Source organism: Gorilla gorilla, chromosome 17 (assembly GCF_029281585.2).
Source record: "Gorilla gorilla gorilla isolate KB3781 chromosome 17, NHGRI_mGorGor1-v2.1_pri, whole genome shotgun sequence".
In the NCBI taxonomy this organism is placed as follows: Eukaryota; Metazoa; Chordata; class Mammalia; order Primates; family Hominidae; genus Gorilla; species Gorilla gorilla.
In genome coordinates this window covers 41,435,361-41,447,643 of record NC_073241.2, presented here as the reverse complement: position 1 = coordinate 41,447,643, position 12,283 = coordinate 41,435,361, and the positions used below count along the sequence as shown (strand labels likewise).

The 12,283-nt window shown below is 43.3% G+C and overlaps 1 protein-coding gene across 8 annotated transcripts in view; it reads left to right on the top strand.

Moving 5' to 3' along the window:
- The window catches only part of MTCL1 (microtubule crosslinking factor 1), a 126,035-nt gene that overhangs the window by 102,252 nt on the left and 11,500 nt on the right, over positions 1-12,283 (top strand). For 6 of the 8 annotated variants that reach the window (XM_055368653.2, XM_019014090.4, XM_063699393.1 and 3 more), the window contains 2 exons: positions 3,944-4,198; positions 9,905-10,201. In XM_055368653.2, coding sequence (XP_055224628.1) covers positions 3,944-4,198; positions 9,905-10,201 — 552 coding nt within the window. The remainder of the gene's footprint in view (positions 1-3,943; positions 4,199-9,904; positions 10,202-12,283) is intronic. The other 2 variants (XM_019014094.4, XM_063699392.1) reach the window with 1 other exon arrangement.

The following is a 12,283-nucleotide window of genomic DNA, read 5'->3' as shown; positions in this document are numbered from 1 at the left end:
AAAAAAAAAAAAGTATCATGAAGAAAGGAGCATGGCTCATTTGAGAAGCTTAGGTATGAGGGGAAAGAATAATTTTAAGGAATTGATACTTTAATCCTGATTTTATCGTGAAAGTTTAGATTCCGTTTTTCAAAAGATTATTCTGGCTTCAAGATAGAGAATGGATTAGGAGCCATTAGAATCGAATGGATTAACCTGGGGTAAATGGTCTGTAGACTGAAATCAGGGAATTGCCAAACTAGAATAGGAAAGAGATGCATCTTTATGGTCACTAACTTTCCACTAAAATTTAGCGTGGCCTCCGGTTATAAACATAGGCAACAAGCCCAACAGAAATCACGGATCTTTTTGAAAGGAAGTATGGAATGAAAGAATAAAAAGTAATCACACATCTCTCCATTTCCCATTACAATTGTTGTGGATATCCCAGAATTAACATTGAGGAGGAGACTTTTGGCTTCACCAGGCTGCCACCTGGGTCCACGGTAAAAACGTTGAAGAGCCTTGGGTTGCAGAGATTGGAGGTGAGAGGGGTGACTCTGAAGTAAAGCAGCAGCAGTGGAGAAGGAGTGGAGGGCACACACCTGAAAAAAACGGAGCAAGTAGAGAGTGGCCGGGCCTGGTGGCCGGTTCATGAGACGCCGTGGAGCAACAGGCACCTCGCACGGCTGTCAGGTTTCTAGTACGGGTGCCTGGGTGATGGGCCATCACTGAGACAGGAACACAGAGAGACAACCAGTTGGGATGGAAAGGGGACAGGTTGGATTTGAGGTGTGTGTCATCACAGGCACTGGGACTTGAAAAGGGCTGGGCTGAAGATGTATATACCTGGGTGTGAATGAGGAGGTGGGAGGCAGGGCCATGGAGGACTCTGCAGGACTGTGCACAGAATGAAAGGAACTCATAGAAGGAACCAAAATATTCATTTTCCAGAAATTAGTGGAGGGGGAAGAGATTGGAAAGGAGCAGCCAGAGAAATTTATGAAAATCCAAAGCAAATGCTGTCCCAGAAGCCAAAGGGAGAGACGCTGTGGTGTTCCAAGTGGAGTTCAGCGATATCAGATGCTTTGAAGAGGACAGGACAGATGAAGGATAAAAAGTTCTGTTGAACTTGGCAGTGAGGAGGGCACTGGAAAACTTGACAAGAACACTTGCTGTCGGGCGTGCAGGGCTGAAGGACTGTGCGCTGTGCCGAGGGACAGAGGTTGAGTTTGGCGGTGAAGGGGAAAGAAGGAGCACAGACAGTGCAGTAACAGGAGCCGCGGGGTCATGGGGACGCCTGTCCAGTGAGACCTGACAGTGTAGGGCCACTGATGACGCAAGGTTCCTCAGTAGGCAGGGGGATTGGGCTCTAAGCATTGAGGGCAGGGGTGACCCTGACCATGGGAGACCTGAGAGGTGTGGACACAGAGGAGCTTGTGGGCAGAAGGAATGTCCCTTCACTGTCTTCACAAAGCAGGTGAGCAGAAGTGATGTGGGGCCCAGGAAGGGGTACGCTGCATGAGGAGATTCCAAAGAGAGGACCTGTTGGTGGCTGGAAGCATCTACAGGTGAACAGACGTACCTGCGAGGGGCTCAGCAGCCTGTCTTTCATTCTGGGTTACCTGGACTTCCAGCAGCTCTTTTAAACTTGGATTTTGTGGTGCTTGGTGCTTTTCTGGTAGTCTTCTGGTTAACTAACACTGGAGGTTTCTCCCCTCTTTTGTTTCTGCATTCTTTCTACTTAGAAAAAGTTTTATTTTCCCCAGATTTACATTTTATAAATAATTGATCAAGAAGCGTCACCACTGACCTGTGCCCGTGGCTGTCATCTGCTTCCTCAAGCCTTTCCCTGCTTTCTCTCCAAGCAGGCCTGAGTTCCACTAAGATTCAGGGACAAAACAGTGTGCTCTCCCCGCTTAATGAAGCATTTGCCTTTATTACAGAGGCGAGATTCGATGTTAGCTCTCTCCCAGTGAGTCCCTTGTGGGCAAAAACTTCCAGTTTAACTGAGCACACCACTCAGCAGCCTGTCTTAGTCCGTTTACTGTTGCTATAAAGGAATACCTGAGGCTGGGTGATTTATTTAACAACAAGGTTTATTCAGCTTACGGTTCTGCAAGCTGCACAAGAAGCATGGTGCCAGCATCTGCTGCTGGAGAGGGCCAGGCTGCTTCCACTCAGCAAAAGGCAAAGGGGAGCCGATGTGTGCAGATCACATGGCAAGAAAGGAAGTACAGGTGGGCGGAGGTGCCAGGCTCTTTTAAACAACCAGCTCTTAAAGAAATAATAGAGGGAGAAGTTACTCACTCCCCGCCGCAGGGCATGAATCTGTTCATGAACAGTCCGCCTCCATGACCCAGACACCTCCCACTAGGCCCCATCTCCGACACTGGGGATCAGATTTCAACGTGAAGTTTGGGGGACAAACATCCAAACTACAGCACTGATACAGACATCTTTCTAAATATAATAATACTGGGTGGTTTAAGTCATTAATCTTTATATATATACATATATATATATATATATGGTCTCTAAAAAGTTAAAAGAATCTGTTCAGACATGGATAATCAGCTATGAATTATTTTAGTGGGTCTTGAAGTAACTCATTTTAAGAAAGTTAATTGAACTCTACATAGGAATAATGGTTACTGACTTACCATGTCCCTTAGGCAAGTCCCTAAAGCACTGAGCTGCCATTTCTTCACAAATAAACTGGGAAGAAGGATACCTATATGTATTTACAGGATTGCAGTAGACACCAAATGAGGCAATCTATGTGAAAGGCCTTCCTTTGAAAAGTATACAATTTGTTAAAATTGTGCACTTAATGAAATATAAGAGATTGCTTATGAGGATAAAAACAAGACACTGAACAGCAAGCTGTTGTGCAGTTTTAGTGTTTGCCCTAGGGTTTATAATATACGTATTTAATTAATCAGAGTCTACCTTGAAATCCTATTAGGCTACTTTTCATGCTGCCTGAGGAAATTGCAACAGTGTATTCCCAGTTCCTTCCCATCCTCTGTGCTATTGCTGTCATAGTTTACCTCTACATATTCTGTAAACACACAACACATTGTAACAATTTTTGCTTTAGATAATCAAATATTAAAACAGAAAATAATGAGTTTTATATTTACATAGATGTCATTTCCAGTGTTTATTTTCTGTATAGATCAAAGTGCCTGTTGGTATATTCCTTCTGCCTAAAGAACTTCCTTTTTTCATTTCCTGAAGTACAGGTCTGTTGGCAATGGTTTTTTTTGTTTTTTTGTTCTTTTCAGTTTTCATTTGTTGAAAAGTGTTTTCCTTCTTTTTTGAAAGATACTTTTTCTGCGTACAGAATTGTGTCTAGGTTGAGATCTTTTTTCTTGAACACTTTAGATGCCACTCCATCATCTTCTGACTTGCAAAGTTGCTGATGAGAAGTCTCCTGGAATTCTCGTCTTTGTGCCTCTATGACATGGGTCATTTTTCCCTGTCTTTAAGGTCTTCTCTTTGGTTTTCACAGGTTTGAGTACATAAGATGTAGAATCTTGTTTGGTTTTGATATTTAACCTCCTGGGTATTTGACAAATATTTATTGAAAACTATTAGGTTCTGTCACTGTCCCATCCCTAGGTTCCATATAGCAGCTAAGGATATAGGGACGGACATGGTACCTGCCCACAAGGAGTTACACAGAAGTACAGGCAAGAGATAGTGGTGACTTAGACCAGGAAAGTGGAGCAGGGAAGCTGGCCATGGGAAGCTCAGTTTACTCACCGCTTAACATTCTTTGTGGCTGTGTCAAACGCTCTTAATCAGGACTTTAAAAATAAAATTTGTTTATACTATGGGATTGGTCAAATCTTGGTTTAAACATGTTTCCAGGGATCACATGTAAATGTTCTGAGACTTCATCCTTGAATGCAAGACTTGTCAGAGAGGGAATTCCTAAGTCTCTTCTCCTTGACAGCTGGAAGAGAAGACTGAGAACAAGTTGGGAGAACTAGGCTCCTCCGCTGAGAGCAAGGGGGCCTTGAAGAAGGAGAGAGAGGTGCACCAGAAGCTCCTGGCCGACAGTCACAGCCTGGTCATGGACCTGCGCTGGCAGATCCATCACAGCGAGAAGAACTGGAACCGGGAGAAGGTGGAACTTCTCGACCGCCTGGACAGAGATCGGCAGGAGTGGGAGCGGCAGAAGAAGGAACTCTTGTGGAGGATAGAGCAGGTAAGGAGGCACCCCGGGGCCCTGGAGCATAGGCACAGAGTGTAGACTACTCAGTGGACCCAGAAAGCAAAAGCACTAGGCTGCTTCATGGTCCTTGCAGCATCAGGATGCATGGGCTTCCAAAGGAAGTGAGAGAAATTCTAGAATTGCTTGTGTTGGAGACCGAGGCTCATGCCTCTCCATGACACAGATCTTTTCATTGCACAGTTCATAGGTAACTCTCCTAGGTGTACATGTGGTAGTGGCAGAGCAGGGTGGGTGGGGGTTGTGGGAGTGGGGGGATAACTTTTTAAAGGAATTTAAAGACTAAACTGGAAAGAGGAGGTTATTTCAGGTCTTATTCAATTGAAAACAAACTATAACTTTTAAGTTTGCCACTAAAGATGTGGTCACAGTGACTGCTCCAACTTGAGTGGAATTGTTGTCATTAGAAAGGAAATTGCTGAATTCAGTTGAAAGTCAGGCTCTTTGCTGGGGAGTGTTCCTGCTGTGGATATTGCTGAGCTGTGATTAGATGGACCATAGTCAAGAGAGGTAGCTGGTAGCTCAGCATCTTCAGCTAAACAAACAATTCAGAAACTCAGATGAATTTGAGGAGGAGGGGGGTAGTCATTTTTCTGCCAATATAACCATTCTCTGCATTGCATCCGACTTAGAACAGTTTGCATAGTTGCAGTAGTTCCTGAGGGATACACAAATTAAATTGATGAAGATTTGGAATTCTTCCCTGGCTGGATTTTTACATGGTGTACATTTTGTTTATTTCAGCCAGTCACACACTTACAAATTTATGAGGTCTCAAGGAAATGTATTAATCAGTAAGAAATTGAGCTCAGGAAAAATAACCTCATTACTCTATTTTAAATACCCATAGAGCCTTTTGACAAATGTGCTCTATTATCCATAGACACGGTGCCTGTGTTACGCAGGTACAATGACAAAGGTGAGTGTATGCATATGTTGGATAGGGCGGGAGGCAGAATGAACTAAATGGTAAAAAAGACCAAGAGCCTTTGGCTTGGAAACCACTAAGAAGAATAAAATACACCGCAGGTGAGCTATGATCCCCACTGCATTCCAGCCTGGGCGACAGACCGAGACCCCGTCTCCAAAAAACAAAAGAAGGAAAGTACACTGCAGATAGAAAAGCTGAAACTCTTCGTAGGTTTGACCACTTACACAAATGAGTCACCTTACTAATCTTTGATATTCCCCAAATCCTATCAAGAGGAATGCTGGCCATTTCCTTTCTGGCTTGGAAATGCAGCACTTGTGAAGAGTCTCCTGTATTAAATCTCCTGTATGTCTGTGCTCTATGGTTAGGTGGAAATTTTAGGGATAGAAGTGGCATATATTCTTTGAAAATGGCCACTAATTTATTATATCCAACTTAGTTGACCAGTGTCACAGTAACTCCAGGCAACTTGTCGCCAGGGAGCTTCATTCTTGGCCCGTGCTCTAGGGCCACTCACTTTTTATGTCCCTCCTGTACCCCAGTGAGGCCATCATGATCCCTGCCATGCCCCCATTAGGGTGCCCTTCGCCTGTTAGCCATGGTGGCTTGTTGGACTTGTCACAGGCTTCATTTCTTGGGGAAGTCACACCTTGGACATAAATTAAGCAAGTCTTTTAGGTTTTTATTTTTACTTTTGGGAATGAAGAATTTCTAGTAAAGGAAAAATTAGATACATGTGGTGATACTCAACTTTCGAAAAGTCAGTGACTTACAGGAAACAACAGGTGCTGGAGAGGATGTGGAGAAATAGCAACGCTTTTACACTGTTGGTGGGACTGTAAACTAGTTCAACCATTGTGGAAGTCAGTGTGGCGATTCCTCAGGGATCTAGAACTAGAAATACCATTTGACCCAGCCATCCCATTACTGGGTATATACCCAAAGGACTATAAATCATGCTGCTATAAAGACACATGCACACGTATGTTTATTGCGGCACTATTCACAATAGCAGAGACTTGGAACCAACCCAAATGTCCAACAATGATAGACTGGATTAAGAAAATGTGCCACATATACACCATGGAATAATATGCAGCCATAAAAAAGGATGAGTTCATGTCCTTTGTAGGGACATGGATGAAATTGGAAATCCTCATTCTCAGTAAACTATCGCAAGGACAAAAAACCAAACACCGCATGTTCTCACTCATAGGTGGGAATTGAACAATGAGAACACATGGACACAGGAAGGGGAACATCACACTCTGGGGACTGTTGTGGGGTCGGGGGAGGGGGGGAAAGCATTAGGAGTTATACCTAATGCTAAATGACAAGTTAATGGGTGCAGCACACCAGCATGGCACATGTATACATATGCAACTAACCTGCACATTGCGCACATGTACCCTAAAACTTAAAGTATAATAATAATTAAAAAAAAACATTAACATTAAAAAAAAGAAAAGAAAAGTCAGTGACTTAAAGATGAACCACAGCCTCATTTTGAGACTATATTTTGGAAAGGTAATAGTGGTCAGGAGCTGACCTCCAATTCCAGGTTATCAGTATTGAAACAGTTCGGCCAAACTGACAGCCTCAGAACCCAGTCCTCAAGGTGGACATCTTTGAGCATCAGAGATCTGAAACACATGAGTTTCAGGCATGCATCTGTTCCTGAAATCTGTGTGATGGATCCCACAGTTTTTGTACAATGATGTCATTGCTGTTTTTAGAAGAGGATTGGTTACAAATGAACTGATGCTTCAGACATGCAATGGTGGCTTTCAAAAATAAATCTGGCCTTTTCCCCAAAATATTAAACATTTTTAAGGAAGACTTCTTAAATCTCAGTGCCCCATCCTGAAATGAGGCATTCACCAGACTTCCTGAAAAGAGGATGTTGGTTCAAGTATGTATGGGTGTATATAGATTTTGTTCATTTATCAGTTATTGGGTTGCTTGTTCATTTAACTTTTAGCTACATACTCCGTAGATAAATGAGAGATGTAACTGAACATTCTTCACAATGTATACTCTCAACATTTGACTACTTGGTAAGCCATATAATATAACCTTGACTGTGATAACCTAATACAGATGGTGAAAGCAGTAACACTAAATCCATTTTCCACTTTCAGAACACATGCTTCATACTTGTCCGGTGTCATTAAATTCCTACATAATTTCTGCACCACATGAGGCATGTTATGTGATGTATGACTGTGGGAATGTGGCTAAGGTCATATAACACATTTTATCTCTCTTATCAGCGTCTCTTGTCTCAATCCAAGTTTGATTGCGGGGTGGGGGTAGGAGACTTTTATGGAGTCACACTACATTTCTCCTTAGAATTGTTGAGTTCCCAGTTAACATGCAGATGATGTAAAACTTGCTGTTATATTTGCTGTACTTGTCAAGCAAAAAGGGTCATCCATTCATTCTCCTTCCAGTAACTTTCTTAAATCAGCTGCCATTCTTTTAAAAAATCCATTCTTTTAAAACCTGTTTACAAAGTGGCCTTTTTTCTTTCTACCAGTCTGGGGAAGGTGACACTCTCGAGGGTTTATTGTTTCCTGTATTGAAATACAAATCTTTAAAATGTTCGACTTTGCATTAAAAGTTGTTTTACTGCAAGATTGCAAGTAGGTGCTGATGCTGGCTGAAATGACTCCTATAGGAAACCCTCCCCCTCTGAGGACTCGTTCTATTACAACACCCCAGAGGCATCTTAGCAGCAGATATCTCCACCACAACCACTCCAGTTCATTTTTAGGAAACCTAACACTTAGCAGCTTGAGTACAAGTTGCTCCTGGCTGCCTGGGTTTATTTTTGAAATCCTACTTTACTGAGTTAGAAGGTGCTTGTTCATAGCTCTCCTCTTTAGTCATTCTTTTCCCCCTTCACTCACACCCTCAGTGCACATTTGCAGCTTCAGATGGGATTCTTGCATTTTAATTTCTTGCCCAAAATAGCTTAGAGATGATCATGTGTTGAAACTGAATTGTGCCGACATGCATTAAATGAACATATAAAAAGCCTTCCTTTTTTTTTTTTTTAAAGAAAGCAGTTAGCATCTTTAAGACAACTGCAAAGAACTGTGTCATCATCAGGGAGGAGGAGGAGGAGAGAGCAGAGGGGCAAAGCTAAAACGTAGAGTTTTTAGGTTTTGCTGGGTCCCTAATTTGACTGTGAACTGCCTCAGATGCTAACGTGTCAGCTTTGGCTGAATCAGACTCCATCTTTCTCAAAGGTAAAGATAAATCTCTGTTCTGCCACCTTAGAAATTACTAACAATGAGCAAACGTCCTTTTGTCTTTACTGTCTCATATGGCTTTCTTCCTGACTATACAGAAACCATATTTACGTCCAGCTTGTGGATGAATGCTCCAATTAGGACACAGAGATGCAGTTTGTAGTGATGCTTAAAAAAAAAAATGAATTGATCTGCATTCAAGGAGGTTTTAGAATTTCCTGGAACAGTTTCAGCGCTTGAGGACTTCAAATCATTATTTGGCCACTCCTTCAGGTCAAATCCAAATGTCACTTTCATCGTTCAGATACTTTACTTATTCAAAAGAGCAGTCAATCCAGTAGTGTGAGCTTGTCATCCAATAAAGGCACCATTAAAGATTCATAGGCGGAAATAGCTTCAGGTCTCAGTTGTGCTTTCTGTGGCTGTTTTAGAAAGGGAAGCAATGAGGAGGGATCAGGAGAATGGAGTGGAAGCTGGTGAGGGCTCCTCTGGGAAGGGAGGCCGTGCGCCCTGCAAGCCATTTGCCTGCCTGCCTCAGCAGTTCCTTGTGATTTCATATGGGCTCCCTTCCTGAGCCACCTCCACGAAATCTCCATCTAGTGCCGCAAAACAGCCCAGAAAGGCATAATGCCGTTATGTGGGCTGGGCTCCCACTAGACGGCATGACTCCGGTGAGCCCACGTGCACGACCCATCTTACAGATAAGGAAACTGAGCTCAGGAGAGTCGGGAACTAGCACCTGCCTGCGAACCAGCAAGCCACACGTTAATGGTTCCAACTCAGGTCTTCTAACTCCAGGTGGCCCTGTGCTTGCCCACTACCACTTCTTGAGTTCAACCAAGTCAGGGAAAAAAGTATGACTCTAACGTAATGTGGCTTTTTTTTTTCTTCACTCAGTCATACCAGATCTTTACTTGCCTTTATAGCTAAGTTTTTATCCTCTCAAATAAAGTGTAAGTTATGTTTAACACCAAATGGTTACAAACTCAAGTTTGCTCACTTGAATTACTGATAGGACCTGTTCCACATGCCCTGGTGCTAGTTAGGAAAATCAGATTCACACTCAGAAGTTTGCTATCACTGATAGTATTCCACTGAGTATGTCTTCACTTCTGAAGGAAGTTCCAAAGAGAGTTTTAAACATGTTCTTTAACAGTATTAGATTAAAAAATAGTAATAAATGTAAAATTTCCCGTAAGCACAACACTCAGAGTTATGTACAATAACACATATATTGGTATCAGAAACAGTTCACCATACTCGTATGTGGTTAATGCAGATTTTCTGGGCCAGATAAAATTGTGGGTTTTGTAAAGCATCTGTAATGTTGTGTTACATTTTGAAATTAAGATCAGAACTTTAAGAACATTTGCTTCTCACAATATTTTTCAAACTGACCTATGTGTAATTGCAAATTGTGGAGAAACGATGTTCTTAGGGAGACCATCAGACAGAAAAGTGAGGCTAATTATTTTCATTTTTAAAATTCTCAAGTTGCAGAAAGAGAACAGTCCCCGGAGAGGTGGCAGTTTCCTCTGTGATCAAAAAGACGGCAACGTTCGCCCCTTTCCCCACCAGGGAAGCCTCCGCATGCCCCGTCCTGTGGCCATGTGGCCTTGTGCAGATGCTGACTCCATCCCGTTTGAAGACCGGCCGCTGTCCAAGCTGAAGGAATCGGACAGGTGCTCGGCCAGTGAGAATCTCTACCTGGATGCCTTGTCCCTGGATGATGAGCCAGAAGAGCCACCAGCCCACAGGCCCGAGAGGGAGTTCAGGAACTGCCTCCCTGAGGTCAGCCAGGTTTTGTCCATCCTAGTTAACTACTGTGGAATGAGGGAGCCGTCATGAAACCTAAGAGGCATCTGCCAGATTCCTCTCCTGGCAGGCTCTAGCACTTTTGCATACAGCAACCTCCGAATTGAGTAAAAATGAAATCTTCACAACACCAAGGGTTTTGCTTCACCCTAAATTAGCATGCTCTGCTGTCAGTTTAACTTTGCCCCCTTGTTTCAGGTTTAGAAATACTGGACTAGAGTCCTATACAAAAGGAAGGTCTCACAAATAATTGTGTCCCATAAAACACACAAGAGGAAGTAAATAATTCTGGGAAGTGTATATGCTCAACTTTTTCTTTTTTCTTTTGATTTTTTTGGAGATGGAGGTCTCACTCTCTTGCCCAGGGTGGAGTGTAGTGTCCGATAACGGCTCACCACAGCCGTGACCTCCTAGGCTCAATTGATCCTTCCCCCTCAGCCTCCTGAGTAGCTGGGACCACAGGCACATGCTACCATGCCTGGCTAATTTATTTTATTTTATTTTTTAAGTAGAGACAGGGTCTCCCTATGTTGCCCAAGCTGGTCTCGAACTCCTGGGCTCAAGTGATCTGTCTGTCTTGGCTTCCCAAAGTGCCGGGATTACAGGTATGAGCTACCACACCCAGCCTCAACTTTTCTTGAAATAATAGTACAGTCTTCTGAGTCTAGAAAACTAATAACCAAAAATATTCTGGGCAAAGGGAAAAAAATCCAACACTTAGAAACCTTACATAAATTAGACCACCAAATGGGTAAGCTAAGCTGTAGACATTTCCATGGCACAGCATTAGTTATGTTTTTCTGGTTTTAATATTTTTAAAACCTTGTTTTAAAAGTTGTTCTAGGGCCGGACGTGGTGGATCATGCCTGTAATCCCAGCACTTTGGGAGGCCGAGGTGGGTGGATCACGAGGTCAGGAGATCGAGACCATCCTGGCTAACACGGTGAAACCCTGTCTCTACTAAAAATACAAAAAAAATTAGCCAGGCCTAGTGGCGGGTGCCTGTAGTCCCAGCTACTTGGGAGACTGAGGCAGGAGAATGGCGTGAACCCAGGAGGCGGAGCTTGTAGTGAGCCAAGATCGCGCCACTGCACTCCAGCCTGGGCAACAGAGTGAGACTCCATCCAAAAAAAAAAGTTGATTCTGGGACTCATTACCTGTGAAGCAGTTCAACAGTTGCTGCACCTATCATTTGATCTCCTAAACACTTAAGACTTAGAAGAGTTCATATCAAATAGTGTTATTGAAATATGCAGAAATTATATTTCACTCACATCAGTAAGGTCAAATGCCTTGTCCTCAGCAATGTGTATCAGGTTGATAGGACATCGCCACAGTCCCACCCTGTCTGATCTATTGGCAATCTTATACAGTCCAATTACATAGTAGAGGTAACGTGGGGTGGGGTCAGGAGCCTGTGCGTGGGTTCCAGCCCACTGGAACCTACATGGCAGAGACAAGGGGCATGCTCATTAAGGGGAAGGGTACCCCTTGCTATTTACTGTCTTGAAAAATATGCTTCCATTACTGTTAGTCAGAGGCTTGCTGCTTCAAAACCACATCAGCACAAGAGTGTTTTCTCAGTAGACAACCTTGTGTTTATGTTGTTCTCTACAAACACAGCTATCATTCTTCTTAAAGGGGAAGGCACTGTACTTTGCCTCTGATTCTAAATGGGAATGTTTAAAACCAACCAAGTGCCCGAGTCTAAGGATGTCACGCCAACTTCTGCAGCAAGATTGGGACCACTAACGTTACTCTATCACCTTCCATCTTTCTCTCTAACATAACACACGCACACTCTCTCTCTCTCTGTCAGTCTCACTCTCACACTTAGGTTGTTACAAATCCCGCTTTGAAATTCGTGTAGTCAGTGAGGTCCTTTGAGGAAGCACAGAAGAGCCACCTCCTCCATGACAAAGTTTATAGCCAGTTGTTCTCACTCATGTGGGCTTCTCCCTGGACTACAGAAGCTCCAGCCCCTCATCATGCTGTGGACTCGCTTTGATGCTTGTACTTCAAAGGCCTCAGGGCAGTAGCACTCCTAACCAGAGCTTG